Source organism: Barbus barbus, assembly GCF_936440315.1.
Source record: "Barbus barbus genome assembly, chromosome: 1".
Lineage (NCBI taxonomy): Eukaryota > Metazoa > Chordata > Actinopteri > Cypriniformes > Cyprinidae > Barbus > Barbus barbus.
Window position 1 is genome coordinate 20322595 of NC_136729.1, and position 21467 is coordinate 20344061.

A 21467-nucleotide genomic window follows, 5' to 3' on the forward strand; every position below is an offset into this window, starting at 1 on the left:
GTTCACGTTTTTTAAAGAGAGTCTATCTTTGTCGCGGACAGAAGGCTTGAAGGCAGAAATGCTGGCCAGTAGTAGAGATACGCATCGGCCATTGGGCAGAGTTCCAGTGCTCAGCAGTTGGAGACGCGAGGCCTGTCTTATCTTCTGTCCGGAGACAGCTGTGACGCAGCAGTGCGTAGCGCCGCAATCAGGTGTGAGTCACCTGAGCAGAATGCTGATAGCGGGACAACCTGACAGCCTCTCCGGCGCTCATCACGAGAGGACAGACAGCGGCGCCTTACAGCAAATGGTGACCTTTAAAATGATTAATTTGTTTACCAACAAAGATAGTGGCTGTCACTAGGCTGGTGATGATCATGATGCTTTCAGCCGGATGAGAGCGAGTTTAGTGGAGTCATCTGTTCAGTTCATCTTCTCTGTCAGTCTTTCATCAAAAGCTGTAAGGACTCTCCAGTAAAGTAATGCTAAAGGACTATTCTATAAAGTATTATAGGCCTAGATTAGCCTATATAATTACAATAGTATCCTACACAGTATCTACCTTTTTACTTTACTGCTCAAGTTATTTGTTGTTACTTTATTCGTTTTCTTAGCACTTTTTGGTGATCCTTTTTCAACCAATGTTTTGTTCAATTTTATTTGTCATTTTCACTACTAAAAGAAAAGAAAGATTTTAGCTGCCTTTATACAACTTTTTATTTGTTTTAAAGATGAACAAATACAGCAATGGGGTGTATTAGGGTAAACATTGGCCTAAATAAAACCAAAGATAGAAATAACCACAAAAAGTTCAATAAAAGTGTTATTTCCCCATATTTATGTATACCAAATTAGCTAATATAAATCTATTAAATCTAGAAATCTATCATCTGAATGCTGAATAAATAAGCTTTCCATTGATGTACAGTTTGGAGATAGGACGATATAGTTAGTAGGTAGTAGATATAGTTAGGATAGGATGATATTGGCTGAAAATCTGGAATCTGAGGGCGCAAAAACAAAATAAAATTAAATTTAGAGAAAATCACCTTTAATGTTGTCCAAATTCAGATACTATTCAGACTATTACTAATCAAAAATTAAGTTTTGATATATTTACGGTAAGAAATTTACAAAAATATCTTAATGGAACTTGATCTTTACTTAATATCCTAATGATTTTTGGCATAAAAGAAAAGTCAATCATTTTGACCCATAATGTGTTGTTGGTTATTGCCACAAAAATGTATGACTGCTTTGTGCTCCAGGGTCACATAATAACCTACATGATGTAAAAGAGTGAAAATACTAAAATAATTTACCCGAACGCTGTTAAACAAAAATAGGTACAAATTTTTTACCTGAAAAGTCAGGTAGTTTTTAACCCTTGACGCATGACAGCACCCATGGCATTATGGGATAGTAAAGTGTTCATTGTTTACACATTTCGAGAATGCAGTAGGTCGGTCATCCTGTTTGTTCGCCATCTGTTTCGTGAATATTGCATATTTGCACAACTCGGGTCAAGAAGCAAGTTCTTTGTGTAATTCAATGTAGGCTCCTCTGACGCAGCTAGTGTAGTAAAACTAGGCCGGAGAAACTCTAATCCCGGGTTTACTCAACAATAAAGATCAGGTGTGAAGTGTTATGGTTAAATGAAAAAAATCAAAGACATTTAAGCTGGTGATTGATGGTGATTGAACCGCAAACAAACTTGCCCGTCTGATTGCTTCAGTCAATACACACTCGTGACAGCGCACGCGTTACTCTCATCTGCCCACAGAGGGCGCCAGCGCGACGGAAATAATGCACCAGACTACTGAAGAGAGCAAATTCAGCTGCCTCATGAACCCGAAACAAACCTTGACCCAGTGCTCTACGCATTCGAGAAGCCGTGAATGATTCATGGGCTACGGTGTTAGTAGGTTTTGGCCCTCAAACCTCAGCGTTAATCTTTCAGCAGCAGGGTTGAGAGTTAAACTCTCAGTCTGGTGTCTGTCTGATCCATCAATGAGCACTAAATGGTGTTGTGGATATTTCAGCATTTGCCTGAAATGATTTATGTGATACTGAGTTATGGTCAACATTGTGAGAGGAATCTGTGTTTGAATAAATTTTATTGAGGTGAGTGTACACTCATCATTGACTCATTTGCACCAGCTGAAGTCACCAAACACCTGGACTGCTTCAATGTGAGCAAGTTGCTCTACTTTTTAACCTATGTTTTACTGACAAATTTTGTGAAGACATGTGCGGTTGAGAAGAATTCCAATGTCTCCCTGCCCTCAGGGTCTTCTGAACAAAGAGAGCTTTCACATTTTAGCAAGGAAACAAGTTTGCAGTAGGTCAAGGCCCAGGGTTGTGTTACCTGTATCCTAGTAATGCACCTTTTACTGCATTGTGGTGATCATAAAAAACTAAGCCGAACTTGACTGGAACACAGATAAAAAGAGGAAAATGTCTGAGAAGACTAACAAATCAGACGAATAAGACATTTTTCATTTACATATTTATTAAAGGTACAAATGACAAAGGTACAATAACAAACTTTTTTTTCTCTCTACAAACTTTAAAGATGGAGAGAAATAATAACGATTATATACTTGTACAAAGAAGAAATCTAACAATGTCAAGCACAACAATCACTTAGCCACAACGTCGCTGAATGTGAAAGATTAACACAAGCACAATAAATGCACATATATAAAATATATTCAACAATTTGTTGAGAAAATTATTTTTTTTCCCTCTCAAAGAAAACACTTAATGTTTGCTTAAATGGACAATAAATCATTTCCTGAATAATTTCAGTACCTTTTTCCGGATAACATCAAGAGGTTTAAATACATTTCAAGGAATCCTAGTCAACACAATAACACGCTGACTTTATCAAAGTACAGCATCTAAATCACCCAACAGTTCTTATGAACATTTATGCACACAGATGTTACACATCTTTTCTACTGTCTGCGAAGTACATAATTCACCTAAATTCTATACTTTCTTCCATGATTCCTGTACAACACATTGGGAGATCAGAGAATTTCAAAAGGCATGCAAAGAGCTCCTCATTGCAAGTGCATCACACTGACCTGCGGTGAACAAAGTACTGTACATGATCTACCTTTCACAAAGCCCATTGTGACATTTCCCTTCTTCAGGCCTTTCTCCATATCCTATGAGCATCTGACGTATAAAAAAAAATACATGGTTAACCTTACAAAAACCTGCCAGCAGTACAAGCCCCACCTTTCAAACACAGAGGTAAGAGCATTTACTTTCCCGTCCCACTTCTGAAAAAATATTTGGTAGCAAAATAGAGTCTACAGTACAAATGGCATGAATTTCAGAAAATAGGCATGCATAATCAATTTATTAAACATATTTACAAGTTCAGCTGAGAAAAGATCACAACCCTGAGTGGTCCAACATTGGACAACCCACTTAGTCAATACGGATTAACGCCTGTCTCCAATATACTATTTACAAACTCTGTTATGAAAGTTGCTGCGAAGGCACACTCACTCAGTTTTATTTCTGGGGGATGAGAGGACATGAAGACCCGCAGGTGTGTGTGTGCATACGGTATGCACAGACACAGCCGATATTGTGAGACATGAAGTGCCAACTTCTTAATGCGCAATATGATGTAATGCCCAGTTTTGAAAATCTACCACAACACAGAGAAACGTTTTTCTCCAAAGCAGACAACTGAGAGACCTCACCAGACCTTGAAAAGCTCCTCACCCGCTCACTAAAAACACTGAGCGATGAATCCTGTAAACTCAATAATTCACATTCATTAAGACAGAGCAGACAGCCGGTTCACTGCAGACTAGACCAGATACCACAAAACGCTCACTGAGGACTGCTGGCACAGTAATAACATACACAAATAATGTCCACATACATGCTAGGCTTGTTGAGAGATGAAAAACACTACAACTGGAAAACTGCTGTAGGAAGAGTATCTGGCTCTCAGCATCTGTGCAATGACAAAAGGCCCTAACATTTCAACATAACAGAACAGAGACACTGTGAAGCATAGATAACACTTTCACAAGTGTAACATAAACTGTTATGTGCTTATATGAAGTTTGTTACATAGTATTCGGTGTAGTGAATTTTAAAAAGTTGAATTGCTAATGTATGTGTATTTTTTGTGAATAGCTCACGTATGTTCTTTAAAGAACATTTCACTGCCTAGGCCAAAACAGGATATAGAACTTCAATGTTTTGGGGAAACTTAAAGAATATTAACTTGAGTTTTCAATGTTTGAAGACGCTGCTAAAAAAAAAAAGTGTCAAATTTTAGGAGGAAGTTCAAGTTCTTGATATGTACTATAAAACATTATGGACCAAGCTTCCATTATTTTGACAAAACCAAAAAAGAACAAATTTACAGTTTAAGTGATGTTTGAAAAACTTCATATTTTCCCTTTACAAAAAAAAAGCACTTTTTTCATGTCTCTAAAAAAAATAATCAAGCTTTTCATATACCTGTTGTGGTAAACATGTACCTAACACAGCATCATAAAAGACAGGACAAAGGAGAGATGTTACATATACATGCTATATAACAACATATAACATAAATGGTAATATTTTATATCAATAATGGCAATTAAAATGGCTAACAACGACAACATTAAAAACGAATATATACATATACAGAAATACACTCCTCCAACATGAGACAAACACGTGTGTGAGTCTGTGAAACCCAATTGGTTGGTAGGTATGAAGGTCTTCAGCCTTACTCTCCTGAAAGAACTTTATTTTTCCAGATCTGGTTTGTATGTGTTGTATATGTGTAAGGAGCATTTCTCCTATGACACACTGGAGCAGCGGATGGAGGGGGAGCCCATCTGAGTGAGCACTTTGTCCAGCCACTGAAGAGGACCGTTCAGGTGCAGTTCTATCCAGCAGGGGGTGCTAGTCACTGTCTGCCGCCTGACCGCATTAAAAAAAGAGAGAGAAACAAAGGAGTTAAGATAGAAAAGAAAATAAACAAACTCATAGTATTCAGACACTTTAATATGGGAATTTGACTGCATCAGATCAGTGTTTCCAATTTTTTTCTCAGGAGATTCCTCGTATGCATATACACTTCATCTTGCATTTCTTTAGCAATGTGCAATTTCAGTGATTGGCACTTGAATATCATTACACGTTTTAATTATCTGTTGCATGCCTTTGTTTGGATCAGAAATATTTTGAGACCACGAAAACCATTTTTTTTTTCTTTGGTCTCAAGACATGTTCTTTAATTGTTTACTGTGTTACAATTTAAAACTTACCAAACCTCTTTTGAAATATTTTGCTCATCATTCTTTATAATAAATGGCACTTGTTTAGATATTTTATCATCATCTAAATGCAATGAAATTGGAACATTAAGTTTGGTTTAAAGGGAAAGTTCAACCAAAAATAAACATTGTGTCCATAATTTTCATACCCTCGTGTTTAAAATCTGTATGATTTACTTTCTTCAGTTGAACATGAAGATATTTTGAGAAATGTCAGAGAGAGAAATGTTTTGTCCATACAACACAAGTCAGTGGTCACCAAAATATCTTCTTTTGTGGTAAAAGAAAAAGTCATACAGGTTTAGAACATGAGGCTAAGTAGATAACACATTTTTTTAATTAAATACTTAACAATCCCTTTAAGTTTCCACCATGTGATCAAGCAAAAACTAAATATATTTTAAGGTTTGTTTCTAAAACTAATAATATATAGATTTTTTTCAAGTATGTATGGATTCTTGAATTGTCCACTAACATCCTTCACTGTAAATGACTAGCAGGAAATCACAGTTCACAGAGTTTGCTGGTTTGTCAGGGTATCAACTGTGTGTAAACTCTGCTCTGCTGTTCTCTGCTTTGGTCCCTCACAGGGACGGTATTCACTGCCAAGCACACATCTTTTACATTCCACAATGCTTACACAATACTCGTCCCCTCGCTTGTGCTCACACACAAACGTGAACAGACACGGTCTCAGAACCGCTGTTCACAACACCTTACGCTGCTCCACTTCTCAATGTGATTTTCTCTAATCCTTCCACCCACACACACACGTGTGTAAGTCTCTCCTGAATCTCAGTCCCTCTCCTCCTACATGAGTTAGTCACTTCAGCACTTAGAGAATAATAAAAAACAAACAAACAAACAAACAACTAAATCTACAATGAAAATAGCCAGCAATAAATTCCAATATTGATTAAACAAATCTTTTATTAAGGCGACTGAGATCCTTTGGTGTAAGTCAGGTACTGTTGAAGACCTTTTATGATTCTGTGGTATCATCTGTGATCTTGTATGCTGTCACCTGCTGGGGAGGGGGATTGTTAGTGAAGGAGAAGAACAAACTCAAAAAGCTGATAAAAAGGCAGGTTCTGTGGTGGGTTGTGTGTTGCCCACTATTGATGTGATAGCACAGGATAGAATGACTGATAAATTGGTCAGTATAATGAATCAAGATTGTCATCTTCATGAAACAGTCCAAGCCAGTGTGAGTACTTTTAGCTCAAGATTAATTCAGCCCCGGTATTATAAGGAACTATACAAAATTAAGTTTTTACCAACAGTCATTAGATTATATAATCAATGTCATATTAGATGACTGATGTAGAATTTTTAATTGTATTTTGTATAACATGGTGTAGAGCGTACTGTGATGCTTTAAACGAGGGGGGGGGGGGGGGGGGGGGGGGGCTGTATGAAATACAGTAATGTGTAGGCTTTTATTTTATTTTATTTTTTTTATCTATTTACTGTGTGGTGAGATTGCTGTGACGTGAATTTCCCTTAGGGATTAATAAAGCCAATCACTCAATCAATCATATAGTAAGTAGTGAAAAACATTTTGAAGGGGAGAAAGTTTTTTTATTTTTTTATTTTTACACAGATGTAATTGTTATATATGTTAGTTATTTGTAACAGCAAACGAGCATGTATGTGTCAATCAATCGGAGGTCAACAGAAAACCATACCCACTGTTAAACTAAAGTTTTACACTACACTACTGTTCCAAAATTTGGTTTGGGCAAGATTATTATTAAAATTTAATATTATTACAATGTAATAAAATATAAATATTATTACAATTTAAAAACTCTGTTTTCTAATTTAATATATTTTAAAGTGTAATTTATCCTGAAAGCAAAGCTGGCAAAGCTGAATTTTCAGCCGTCATTACTACAGTCTTCAGTGTCACATAATCCTTAAGAAATCTTCTTCCTCACGATTTCCTCACCGGCAGACCTCAAGTGGTGAAAGTTGGCCAGTTCACCTCAAACTCCATCACTCTGAACATAGGTGCCCCACAGGGCTGTGTCCTGAGTCCCCTGCTCTACTCTCTCTACACGCATGACTGCGTGTCCTCTCACAGCTCCACATCTATTGTCAAATTCGCTGATGATACTGTGGTTCTGGGCCTCATCTCCAACAACGATATGAACGCATATTGGGACGAGGTAGAGAGACTCACATCATGGTGCCAGGACAACTGTCTCTCTCTGAATGTGAGCAAAACTAAAGAGCTGATCGTGGACTTTAGGAAGAGACAGCAGCAGCCCTACACTCCTCTTATGATCAGTGGGACCCCTGTGGAGAGGGTGAGCAGCTTCAAGTACCTCGGTGTAAACATCTCCGAGAACCTGACTTGGACTACACACATCCAAACACAGGTTAAGAAAGCCAGGCAAAGACTGTACCATCTGCGTCAGCTGAGGAAATTCAGGGTCTCACCAGCAATCCTGAAAACTTTCTATTCAGGGACCATAGAAAGTGTATTGACTCAGTGCATCTCAGTGTGGTATGGAAACAGCTCCAATCAGGACTGCAAAGCACTACAGAGAGTTGTGCGCTTAGCTGAGCGCATCTCAGGGTCTGCTCTCCCCTCTCTGCAGGACATCTACCTCAAACGCTGCAAAAATAGAGCTGTCAAAATAATCAAGGACTCTAATCACCCTGGTAACCATCTATTCACTTTGATTCCATCCGTAGCCTGATGGCAAAAACTGAGAGACTTAGGAGGAGCTTCTTCCCCCAGGCCATCAGGCTCCTAAACTCTAACTCTGTGTCATAACATCACATGACTCCATGTAAATATCACCATATCAATAAGCTATTCATAATTTTTCTCTACCTCATATTGCTGCCATTTAAATACCCTGTACAACTTTTTTGCACATTTTTTTGCACATTTTTTTGCACATTCCTCTTATTACTATTTAACTCAACAACATACTGACCTGCACATTTATATTTTTTTATCTTTTATTTTATTTTATTCTATATATTTTTTTCATATTTGTATTCTATACAATTGCACTGTCCTTGGAGCGGACCTGACCTACATTTCACTGCTGGTTATACTCTGTATAATTGTGTATGTGACAAATAAAAATCTTGAATCTTATAAGTAATGTGATTAAAAAGGAAGTGTGAGTTCTTGGAGAACATTCTGCCTCTTAACTTTTATTTACTTTGGTTATTTAAACTGTTCTGCTGCTTCCACATTGTGTTTCGAATCACCTCACAATGTAACCCTAACATTTTATACCCTTTTCATTACAGCTCTATCCAGCAATGATGTGTCTGCCCACTGTTTTCTTTGCAACTTCTTGTATTGAACGTTTGACTATCTCTACTTCGTCGACATGAGTTTCTCAGTAAATTAATAGACCTCTGGCTGTTTATAAGGGTAGTGCTGAAATACAGCATAAGCACCGGCCGCAGTCTCCACAAGTCTAAGGCGTATTAAGAGAGAAAAAGAGATGGAGTAGTGTGAAAGAGAGAAAGCAGGAGAGTGAGAAAGGCTTTTCCTAAACTCAAAAGTTACCTCTTCTATGCGGATACTGTGAAATGATTAGCACATTTAATGTCAAGTTTTGGACAAGACAAAAAAAAAAAAAAAAAAAATTCACAAGGTGAAATCAAGTGTCGTTATCAACCAAGTAATCTGGGGCAGCTTAGGTAACAGGCAACTGAAAGACTATAAAGCTGAATTCAGACAAAGGCACTCACTGACGTGATGGTAAATACATGGTCCAACCAACCAAAGTGCTCAAATGGCATTTTTAAACTGCAACAGGGACAGTTTGTCAGCACTTAAAGAGGTGGATCTGAAGGTGGAGAGACGTGGAGGGGCGTGAGAGAGAGAGAGTGGGTGTCTGCCCGAAACCCAAGATTGCTCAGATTGCGTCTCCACACGCCAAGCTGTCTGGAAACCACAGTCTCACTCTCTCTCACACCAGTCTTACTCTTTCCTATTTTCTTCAAGCTTTCGTCACAGATGTCCCTGGTCAAAACCCACAACTGCTTCCGATTAGGGTCTTGGTTCCTTGGGCTCAAACAATGAAGTTACTCAAAAGCGCAAGAGGGGGAGAAAAAGAGAAAGAGACCAGGAAACTCTGACGTTTTGAAGCACACCATGTGTGAGTTTGTTTGGTGTGGAATGATTTGCCAGCGCAGACCTAACAGTTTATATGATGGACATGCTAAGCTGGTAGACACCGGGTTGGGTTCCTACGTCAGAGCTCTTCACCAGAGCAAGCCAGACCAGGAAAAACACAGACAAACCACAGCCTGTCAGACCCTGCCTTGACCCCACAGGCTTGTCTATACTTAAATAGCCTTAAAAAGTCACTCCCTCCTATTGTTCTATGGAGCGGTAAAATGGTTTGGGCATTATCAGATTCTATCATTACTATTTATATTTGCTGATATTAGAGATTTTTTCTTTATTTTCTTTATCAAATATTATTAAAATACTGGCCGATACCAAAAAGCTGATTATTTCCAGCTAATAATTTTCAATAAATATATCTGAGATAGCAACTTATGGATGATATTATAATTGTATAATTTCTAGTTATTTAGTCTAAATAACTTTAAAAAATTAAATAAAAAATAAAAAACCCTGGCACCTAAAATCAGTCATTTAAATGAACAAGTTGGAATTAAAATTTCCAACATCAGCTAAGATCAATAAAATAACAAAATTTCTTAATACTGGCTAACAACAAATATGGTGGATACATATATTGTGCAGCCTGATTGGATCTATATCAGACCAGCCAATACTGGATATTTAATTGTGTATGTTTATTAAACCTATTTTCACATATAGATTACCTTTCTATCATCTAACACTCACTTAAAAGTTAATTTTTAAACAACTAATTTATAACACTAATTTAACTACTTTAACACTTAACACAACTAATTACTAACTTTAACAACTAATTTAACACTTGAATAACACTTTTAATTGTTTAGCATCTTACGGTACTGATCAAAGTTTTTATATTTAATATTTTTATGATGGTTTCTCTTTATGGTCTATTTGATTAAAATTAAGGCATTACAATAAATATAAATGTCAAATAAAGCAAAAAGCTGTAGTGTTTTTACGTCATTGAGTATTCATAATTATTTTTCTACAAAAAGCTGATTACGACAATCAAACTCAAAGAATTTAACAGGAAGTGTGGGTGGCTTCTGTGGTTTTGGGTAACACCACTTCACAAGTGATTCATTCAAAAGTCTTTGAGCGAGTCAAATCAAGGCCACATTCCAAGAGTGGCAAGCGAGCTAATAGATATGGAAAGAGTGAAGTGATTGTAGCAATTGTACCTGTACTCTGCTCCCCAGCCCTTCACGAAGCTCATGCGAATGGTGCACATGCGGGTGAGCTGGTACACGGCCTCAAAACCCTGATTCACAGACTGGGCCAATAGAGCTGCAAACTCCTGGTTATTAAAAATCTTCAGATTACAGCCTGGATGGACACAAAGCAGTTTGAAACGTTCATAAACTCAAAGAAAAATTGATTTAGCTTAATGTCAAGCAACTCTCAAGGAAGCAAGCTCTGTTTTAATTCTTTTTAGTACAGCTATTCAGTAACTCAGTTATTGAACTCGCTATTTGTTGAGGGACTCTTGTTTTATCTTACCAGGTGGGATCTTGCAAACAGTGGCGGGGTGCCAGCCGTAACGTTGGTTACAGTTGGGACTCTGAACAAAAATGGCACTATCACTTAGACACTCTGCAAACACCTCACCTCCAATGTAGTACAAACGCACACCCCGGCCTGCAAAAACATAAGGTTGCCACATAAGCAGATAAAATAAAATATAATTTTTTAATAACTGTCTAATGAATGAGTGATTTAGAACGAGGGTGTGCACCAATGTGTCTGCGTGTAAGCTCCACAGCAGCGTTGCGATTCACATTGGACAGCAGGCCCAGGCAGAAGCGCTCAGAGTTGGATGGGTCTGTGAAGCCGTCTACTGTTAAAGAGGGCTGAGAGGCATGGAAAGTTTCACCGACTCTCTGGTTCAGCTCATAGTAGGAAATAGAGCACCAGAACGCTGGTTCACAGTATGTCACTGGCTGTAGATCTGAAATAAAGAGGAAAAAAGAACAATAAAAAAGGAGAGAATCCAAAACACACAGACATGCACAGAAATAGGCGGTGGAAAAGAAATAGAAAAGAAAAAAAAAAGACAGGAAAAAGAAAAACAAACAAATGGGTGGGGATAACCGAAGAGTTGGGAACTGACGACACTGTGATGTCAAGAGTAAATGTTACTTCCCAGAAATAAAGGCTGAATCGGGAAATACCATCATCAGTTGGACGCAAAACTGTAGAAAATTACAGGCTTATGGCAATGGCATTTCTCTCCGACATATACACACACACCACTGCTGTGGAGAAGAGAAATCGCTGTGGGATCTGAGCGCTGTCTGCAAAAGTACGATCTGATACAAAAGGAACTGCGGGCCCTCCCTTGCTAAGATGGTAACTGACAGGATGTTTAGTGTTTTCATCCAAGTTGTTTTGGGGACATACAAATATTTCTTTCAGCAATCCATTTCCTCTGAGAGACTGAAAAGATTTCTACAAACACTCTACTAAATGTGTATTTTTAATTACACACCGTTATATGAACAATCGGTCAGTATTTGCACTGATTTAGGTTTCACAAGCTTTAAAATACAGTAAAAGTCCTTTAGTTGGACATAAGGAACATAATGACTACAATAAGCGAATAAGAACTACTTTAACTGACTCAGTCAGAGAGTGAGTCATTAGACTGATTCAAACTGTTAACTCAGTTTTGTCCAATTCATAACAAAATAAAAACTAGTTCATACTACTCATTAAATCACGACAGTCTACACCGTCTATGCTGTATGTTTGTGTTTTCGCGAGGCATGTAGTTTATTTATGGTCTCTGTATCTGTTTGCAGTGGTCAGTCTTTGCCCAGCTAGTATCTTTATGTTGTTGTTATTGTTGTCATGACTCTGTAGATTCAGCAGCAATGTAGCTCTGTTGGATAGCAGTGTATGAAACATTAGGTATTTTAGTATAGTGTTCTGTTGTATCAGCATCTGAATCATGAAGAAGAGCTGTCAATGCAACCGAATGTCAGGAAGACTCTGAAAATATCCCACAAATGGTGGCTCCCAGGAGCATTTGGACATTCAAGCCACATAAAAAAAAAGCATGAATGTCATGCTTTTCATTAATAACAAAATGTCAAACCAAATGTCATTTATTTTAAAGACAGCACAAGAAATTCTTCAAGCAAATATGAAGAAACAAAAAGACAGTTCTTAGATTTTAAATGATAAAAAAAAAAACATTGTATAAACATGCCTCAATACACCAATATTTAAAAGCGAGACCCTCTACCCACATATGAAAAAGTTAGCTTGCAAGTGTGGGAGCTTTTTAAAATTACATTAAAAACATTATGGGGAGTTAAACACCCTAATCTGCAGGAAGATCCACAAGAAGGTCTTTTTGTACGCTATTGGCCAGTTGTGGTTACAAACTCACTCAGTCTCCCTAAACTTGTATTTTAAGTGTGATTCATTGGTCAAAAAAAAAAGAGAACACACCAAAGTTAAAGATGAATTTAACTTGAATTTAATTTGTTGTTGTTTTTTCAAAATTTGAAAGAGATATTTTTGATTTGAGAGAATCAAAAATATCAAAATATCACAAAAATCTGACATCAGCCCTAATAAAGACAAAAACAATCTGGACTCATAGTTAACATCATGAACTGCACTCTGCTAGGACACCTGCGTGAATTCATGTGCAAATGATACACACACAAGCAATAAGAGTTACCTAAATTGTTGTGGGCGGGAGAAACAGGGTTCGGTGACAGATTTGGAGACCCTGAAATGAAAAGGAGAGATCAATAACTTAATGGTTTATGACTGTACACAGCACATTTTGACTAAACCACTTTTGATTAGATTTCCAATAATTCAAGTGTGCAGAGTCAATTATTCCACTTCCATTCCATCACATTTACCACGTGTTTGTCTCATTTGTCCAAATTATTTAGGTTTTCATCCCTAAATGTTCTTCTGTATAGATCCACGTCCTTACACCACTGATCGAGTATCAGAAAGCAACTCAAAAACAATGAGGAAAAGTGATATGGAACTGAAATGCCACCAACAAAACTGGAGCTTCTTCATAGCTGTGCAGAAAATTCAACATGTCAACCAATCAAAGAATGCAACATCACGGTGGTATAACAGGCATCACCTGTGTCCATACTGCGGTTCATCTGATGATCGCTGGTCTCTCCATCCTCACTGATGTAGCCTGGAGGAGGCGTTTCTGTAACACACACAAACATGCAGGTTAGCCTGCATACATACAATTCATACACACTCGTTACACAGTGACCCAGCTGATGGATGAAGGATTAGGAACACCAGCAAACACATCCGGCGAAATCTAGCAGGTGCAGCAGAGACAATGGCTCACAATGGTTTTATTTTCCCCCCTCAGATTAAGACACCTGATTTAGAAAGCTGTGGTCAGTTCAGCTCAGCAGCAGGATATGAAACAACACACACCGCTCTATTACAGTAACAGACTGCCTCTCTAAAGCAAACACCATTCTGATGGAACTAATCCCAGCCAAAGCCACTCCATACATACTCCATGGGATAATCTTCCCCTTATGTAGCCAAAAGCAGTCTTTAAATCACTTCAGGATAAATTGTTTTCTGTCTGCCTGATGCAACAACAGTTACACATCTCTTGATTAGTCCTGCAAATATAATAACCAACAGAACTTTAGCAGTCATTTGTTTACTGGTCCAAAAAGAAGAAAACAGGCCTGTAGGTGGGATTAACATGACTGACTGACTAATAAACGGCTGTGATTGTTTACGCCTTTTTCTCTTTCGAGTTCCTTGTGTGTATCTAAGGACATATGTGTGGGGCATTATTCTGGTCTTCAGAGCCACAATATTCTTCAGAAATCATTCTAATATGCTAACAATGTTGAGAATAGCTGTGCTGCTTAATATTTTCAGGATTCTTTGATTCATAGAAGATCAAAAGAACAGCATTTATTTGAAATGGTCATCATTTGTAACATTATATATTAAATATTAAGGCCTTCCTTTGACTTTAATGCCTCCTTGCTGAAAAATGTCATTTCTTTCAAAAGAAAAAAAATCTTACTGAACCTAAACTTTTGAATGTTGTTGTATATACAAGAGGTCAGAAATGCATGACTACTTTATTTATAATGTAGATGTAGGACAAAAGTCAATGACTGCCTTCTGACCTGTCAATCAACCACTGAGACAAAACAAGGGTTTTAAACTTTGCAGTTTAAATGCGGCTTTAAAAGAAAATGTGTCCAATAACAACATTTGTAAAAGCACAAAACTACAACTGAAGCACATCCAAAGTTATAAATAAATACAGGTATAAATATCTAAAATAATTCTGCTTGAAAAATTATATTTATACATAGATAAAATTTCTGATTTATTTTTAATGAACAATTTTTATTTTTATTTATTTGGTGCTTCATCAACACTGTAACACAATGATGTAGTGATTTCTTCTGCCTGAATGGAGGCCAGTGAACAGGGCTGTTGCTGTATCTATGTGTTTGGTCTCTCTCTTCCTCCTACATCCTTCCAGTAAAGTGGTCCACTCACTGCCCAATAGACCACTGGGACTACAGCTACAGACTAAACTTACTCTATTAAACCTGGAAAACACTTCAGAGTAGGGAAGGGCAATTTCTTATTTCGATCATAATGAAAATAGCTGAAGACTATTATAAAAATTAATGTTAAAAATAAAAATATGACATGAAAACATGTCTATGAACACATGATTAGAACACTGTTAGATTATGATTATGATGCAGCAATGTTATTAAAAAAGAAGCATCTAAAAACGAATAGCTGCCTGAGGTGAAGCTGACTTTATGCCAATAAACTGAAACCCGTTCTATGACACTTCCTATGATATAAATCAGATAACTAAGATACATAACATAGACGTAACATTACAACTTGCATCTGCACAAAAGGATGCATATGCCAGTGAACTAAGTTAGGCGCTATAGCAAGAGAGAGAGCTCCCCCTGTGATGCGATTTCAACAGTGCGCTGAAACACGGGCAAGGACAGGGTTTACTATAGATTTCACATCCTATAAAGTTCTCATTATAATGCTTATGTCATTAATGTGATTAAAGATTTGTGCTATATTTTCATCTACATTATCAAGTGATTCCTAAAATCGCCTGCGTGTTTTCAAAGCTATAAGAAGTACGAAAACAATTTTAATTGAAGTATGCCTACTGCTGAACAAATTATCACTGCTGCATTATTATAGGATCAGTATTAAAAAAAAAAAAAGAAACATCTAAAAGCAATAATCAGATATGCATGTAGCTAACCCAGACATCAATACGTGACTTCAAAGCCAAGCTTCTCTCTCTTGTCTATACTTTGAACCGCATGCTGTTGCAAGTTAAATAATCAGAGCTCAGGGTGTGAGTGCTGCTATAACCCCAAAAGTGCTGCTATATTTTTTCCCACGATCATCGTTTTCATGATCGATCGTCACTGTCACGGCTGAGTACTCGATAGCTGTTGCACATCCCTACTTCAGAGTGAGCCTCTTTGTGGCAGATGATGACGATATATTAATTAAGAGGCCACTTGACGTTATTTGGTTTGTTTTTTCTGTGGTATCTCAGGGCAAATCTGTTTTTATAACACTATGAACCTCAACTAAGCGTCTTCTCCTTACTACGGTGTATTTGTCTCCTACCTGGTATGTAGTTGCTCTGGGGTTCGATGCCGGCAGGGAAAATGGTGTTTTCTGGGATGGAGTGACTGTAGTCATCCAGAGGAGGAAACTCACTGGGAATTTCAGTGTGACGAGGCACCAGCACTGGAGGAAGAACTTCAGAGAAGAACCGAAAGTGAAAAAGAATTAGAAAGAAGAAGAGAAAAAACATGAAACCTAAATTACAACACAAAATGTATATACTGCTACGTTCATAAATGTGTTCTGCTTGACTTTATCTGAAGTAGTGTTATAGTATTTCACTTTTGTTTCAAAACATTTTAGATAGCAGTTAAATTTCACGATTCTCAATTACAATTTTGATACCACAGCAAAAACTACTGGCCTAACTAGTATAAATTTCTAATAATTTCTAGTAACAAAATAAAAACAACTAAAACTACAATAGCATAAATAAACACAATAGAACAAAAATACAAATTAATAAAACAGTGCATTAAGTTTTTCAGATATGCCTGACAGTAGTATGCCGTTACAGAAATTAAATAACCAAATGTAAACAAAAACAACATTGCATAGTCGTCATTGTATTAATTAGTTTAGATTAATCCTTAAAGTTACAAAAGTTACTCAGTCAAGGGCAGTGAGAGTTTTTCTTGCTGTCTTTTGTTGTTTGATTAACATTGAAACAACGACAACAGAAGCTAGAACAAGAAGAATTGTTGGGGAAGGAGGAGAAGAATTGTTGAATAAAGTCTTAATTTTAGTTTTCTTTGTGCACAAAAAGTTGTTTTTTCCCCCCCCGCAGCTTCATACAATTACGGTTGAACCACTGATGTCACATGGACTGTTTTACTAATGTCCTTACTACATTTCTGGGTCTGGGAACATTTCAGTTACATTGCTCTTTATGGAGGGTCAAAAAGCTCACGGATTTCATCAAAAATAACTTAATATATCTTCAGAAGATGAATGAAGGTCTTAAGGATTTGGAACGACATGAGGGCGAGTAATTAATGGCAGAATTTATATTCATAAATTCATTTAGAATTCATATACTAGGGGTCGCTCGATACCACTTTTTCAGAACCGATACCAAAATTCTGAGTATCTGCCGATATCGATCCGATACCTGGGCAGTTTTTTTTTTAATCAGTGTTGAATTTTTATACCTCAATGTGTGTTGACCTGATCGTGGCTTTTTTTGTTACACACAATCTACTAAACAGACAACTTTCTTGTAAAGAAAAACAACAAATGAATGCATATATAATTATAATCTATGACAAAAATACTATTATAAACTAGGTTAGTGGATAATTCAGTAGCAAAAGTTACTCTAGAAAAATCATGAGTGCACAATTTTATAAAATCTAAAATTAGTGGGAAAAAAAACATTTAGTGGGGAACAAATAAAAGTGAGTAAGAGTAGGACTAAATCTAAAATAATAAAGTAAAATTATACACATTTCTCTTTTTCTGTATTGTAAAATACATTCATGAAAAACAATATATATATATATATATATATATATATATATATATATATATATATATATATATATATATATATATATATATATATATATATATAGTGTAAAATTAAAAGACATTTGTTTTAAATGTAAAGCACAGTAATGAGGCAGAAACATATGATAGATAAAACGAACAAGAAAGGCTATTAACAATCTTTCATTGTGCAAAAATATTATGATACGAAAGGCTTCAAACAGACTGGCACAAAGCGCTTATGCGCATCCCGTGCACAGAATGATGCGCTTGAAGCAACACGGAGTCTCAGCGCACAGCGCTACGCATAGAAAGCTTCAAAGCACAAAGTGAAGAGATATTAATGCGTAGTGTATTAAATCTGTGTGATAGTTTGAGCTTTTTCTTTTAACAGTTTTAAAATTTCAGTTACTATGTGTGCCCATTAAGAACATAAGAGCTCTCTAGTCCAGTGTTGTTATCTAACTACAGACACCAACACAATTTTGAAAACAGCACAAAAATAAAGTCCTGCAAGACAAAGTTCTTTTATGCAAAACCATTTATCTGTATTTACAGATCAAGTATAATATTAGGAACATTTAATAATCTTGCAGAGAGTTTTATCGCCTTATAACGTAATAAAAAAAAGTAATATGTAATTTAAAGCAAATAGTTTAATTTAGCTCAAAGGGAATCCCTTATGATTTTATAGGGAATTTGAACAGAATCACTGTTTTACAGCTGATCACTGAACGAGCCGTATAACAAACTCTGCACTGGATATTAAAATCCAAAATATAGTGAAAACACTATTTAATAGCACAGTAACAAGATTGGCAGTTTAAGACGTTAACTTGTGAGCACAAAACACAAGATACTTCTCTTTTCAATACAAATAAGATTTTATTTATATAAACCTAAGACAAACTAATCTAACACATGAACACAAGCATTCACATTTACACGTTGCAGAAAGAAAGTGAGGAAAGGAGGAGTTTAAGAGAATGGAAATGTTTACAGCAATATGTTCAATTGCATACAACCATCAGTCACTTATTTAACCCTTGCTTTGAGTTTCTCAATGTTAAGGGGTTTCGTTTGTGTCGTTGTCGTCGTTGCAGACAGTGTCTGATTGGTTGAGAGTTCAGTAGTCTTTGAAGTGAAGTCTTGGGCGTTGGCTGAGGATGCGGAGTTGGTCTGGTTGAAGTTTGAAGCGAGTGCAGTCGGAGCTGAACTTTGCAGCAAACTTACATTAGAACACGAAACTCCACGGAAAGAAAAGAAACTAAAGTAAAAGAATAAGAATAAACGGATGTAACGAGACTAGGTTGGTTTTCTTCTCATTGTGGTAGCAGCTGGCACGTGGGCCAGAGCACGCTCAAAGAGCAGCGTCAAAACGCGGTGGCAAAAGAGAAGAAGAGGAGAAGGAAGGTTGTAAGAGAGCATTTTTAAGAAGAAGAGAGAGTTTGATGGTGCCCTGAGTTGAAACTCTGCTTCACTGTCCCATCTGGAAGTCTTGACCAATTAGATACTGTCCTTGCTCAGGGTATTGCTTTGTTTCTCCACCCCATCAATAAATCAACATGTTATCTGTTCAGTCAGAGGTCCGAACTTTACAGGCCCTTGCAAAGTATACTTTTGAACATGGTTTCTATAACAAGACTATGATACATTTGACAAAGAATTGATTGGAAGAAACATATAAAGCATGATTTTTCAAACTCATACATACCAAACACGCATAGGAATCGTTCAGCTATTCAATGATGATTAAAAAGACATACATAATATTTGATTAAAACATGATAGTCTAATATGTGGGTTACAAACATAATATAGGTTATTTCTATGCAGAGAAATAATTCATAAGTCCTTTTAAGATGATTTTTAGTGCATATGAACAGATTGTCTCTAGTGTGTAGTTCTATGGAGAATAAGAGGCATGTTCTGTGACGACCAGAGAGAAGTTAAAAGGTCTCCTAAGGAATTCAAGTCTTTGTCTTGTATGGGGGAAGACCTGCCCAAGAGAGTCTGTAGCTCGTGATTTTCTATCACAGGTTTACATGTGACCATCTGTCTTGATTACTTGCAACAAATTTGACAGTCTCCTTCCTGAATTGGAATTATCAACAAGTGTTCTTTTGTCTCAAGGTTGTAAGCTGTTCTGTAAAAGAGGCATGCTGGTTAGTTTGCTTGATTCAGACTAGTTGGAGCTAGGAATCTGATTTACTGCATCCTGTTTCCTTGGGGCCTCTCTGAATTCCAGTTCCTCAGGTTTCAATGTTCTGATGCATCTTAAATTTGTCTGATTCAGTCTCTGATATTCTACAGTCTTGACTCTAGTAACCGAATGCATCACGCAGTTTGAATGTTGAATGGAGGATGACAGACAGCCGCAGCGGAGAGAAGAGTTTATGTGAACTTAGATATTCATCTGTACCTCACATTAAATTATGTAACGGCTTCAGAACACTTGAAATATAGTGCACGGAAAATTTATGGTGTTTTATAATGTGTTTGTGGCTTTTGCGGGGCTTAACAATAACACAATAGTGTATGCACAGTATTGGATTTGGATCGGTCTTGTCTGACTGAGACCCCAATCCAGCAGAAAATACCAGTATCGGAGCAATACCGATACTGAATATCGGATCGGCGCACCCCTATCATATACTGTTACACCTGCGTTTTCTTTCTCAAATCTTTGTTAACTTAAGACTTGAACATAGAAAGCGCAAAAAGACATGAAAGCGAACTAAATTCGGTGTTCACATGTAATCTGAGAAGCATCTTTCGGTGTGTGTGCTCAGAAAACTGTCTCAGACAGCGAACGAGTACCCTGTTTCTGTCCTTTCTTTCATGTCGTAACCATAAGTCTTTTTCATGCTCGCACTAGAACTTGGCATTACATTCTGAATGCACACTGAGGGGGTGGCAAAGAAATCATGCTTTCAGTGGTTTAGAAAATCGCACACTCACATCATGATTTAACTGCAATTTCGATTAATCGCACAGCCCCAATGCTAAATATGTTGAGTATTTTAAGGTTCAGATGATCATAACTGCATGAAAAAAAAATTTTAATTCTCCAAATCTAATATGAACATCCGTTAATTCAAATTTTGTGATCACATAATAATTGGTAGACCCCCTGCACTACTGTGATCAACCCCAGGTCTAAACAAATGATACTGTCTGATAGTGTGCTTGATGCTTTCATAAATTTCAGGCTGCATTACCTGGTGTCTCGACTCGCTGGTAATGGTAGGGATTGACGCAGACCTCGTCCTTTTTCATGTGAAAGGCAAACTCACAGAGTTCAATGGCTCTGAGCTCATGATGAGACTGCAGGTCAGGCCAGCGCCAAAGACGACAGTAGATCACATGAGGGAGTCCTTTTCTGTGAGACACTTGCAACCGACCATCTAGTGATCTGAGACAAAGAAAAAAAAAGAAAAAAAAAAAAAGAAAAAGGGCATTAATTATGATGACCGCAGCAGACACAATCCCAGTAGCTCATTCTCAAAAATCAAAAGCAGAAATACAGAGGAAATGTTATTATTGCGCAAGTAAGAAACGGTGTGTAAAATCTTAAATTACCACAATATAAACACTCTCTGCTCAAAGACTTGCAGGGACAACACCAAGGTATTATGTGAGACCGCAGATGAAGTAAAAGCGGCCCAATTTCCTGTTAATGTGGTGCTTTCAGTTACACGTCACATGCAATGTGAATGAGGTGAAGAAAGAGGAAGAGGAAGTCCAAAAAAAAAAAAAAAAAACAGCATTTCAAAACAATGTGTGTGTGTGTTTAGGGGGGTTGACTGTGCTCTAGTTTAACAACAGCTTCATCTGATATAGCCATATGAAAGCAACAGTAGATT

At 37.0% G+C, this 21467-nt stretch overlaps 1 protein-coding gene across 1 annotated transcript in view; it reads right to left on the reverse strand.

Annotated features, from left to right (window-relative positions):
• Window positions 1-2478: 2478 nt before the first annotated feature.
• Window positions 2479-21467, reverse strand: part of LOC306870984 (mothers against decapentaplegic homolog 3) — a 36100-nt gene continuing 17111 nt past the window's right edge. The window contains exons 2-9 of the mRNA XM_079418620.1: window positions 20823-21016; window positions 16114-16248; window positions 13565-13639; window positions 13136-13186; window positions 11180-11392; window positions 10945-11082; window positions 10626-10770; window positions 2479-4932 (exon numbers count right to left, since the gene is read on the reverse strand). Of these exons, the coding sequence (XP_079274746.1) occupies window positions 4809-4932; window positions 10626-10770; window positions 10945-11082; window positions 11180-11392; window positions 13136-13186; window positions 13565-13639; window positions 16114-16248; window positions 20823-21016 (1075 nt within the window). The 3' untranslated portion in view covers window positions 2479-4808. The remainder of the gene's footprint in view (window positions 4933-10625; window positions 10771-10944; window positions 11083-11179; window positions 11393-13135; window positions 13187-13564; window positions 13640-16113; window positions 16249-20822; window positions 21017-21467) is intronic.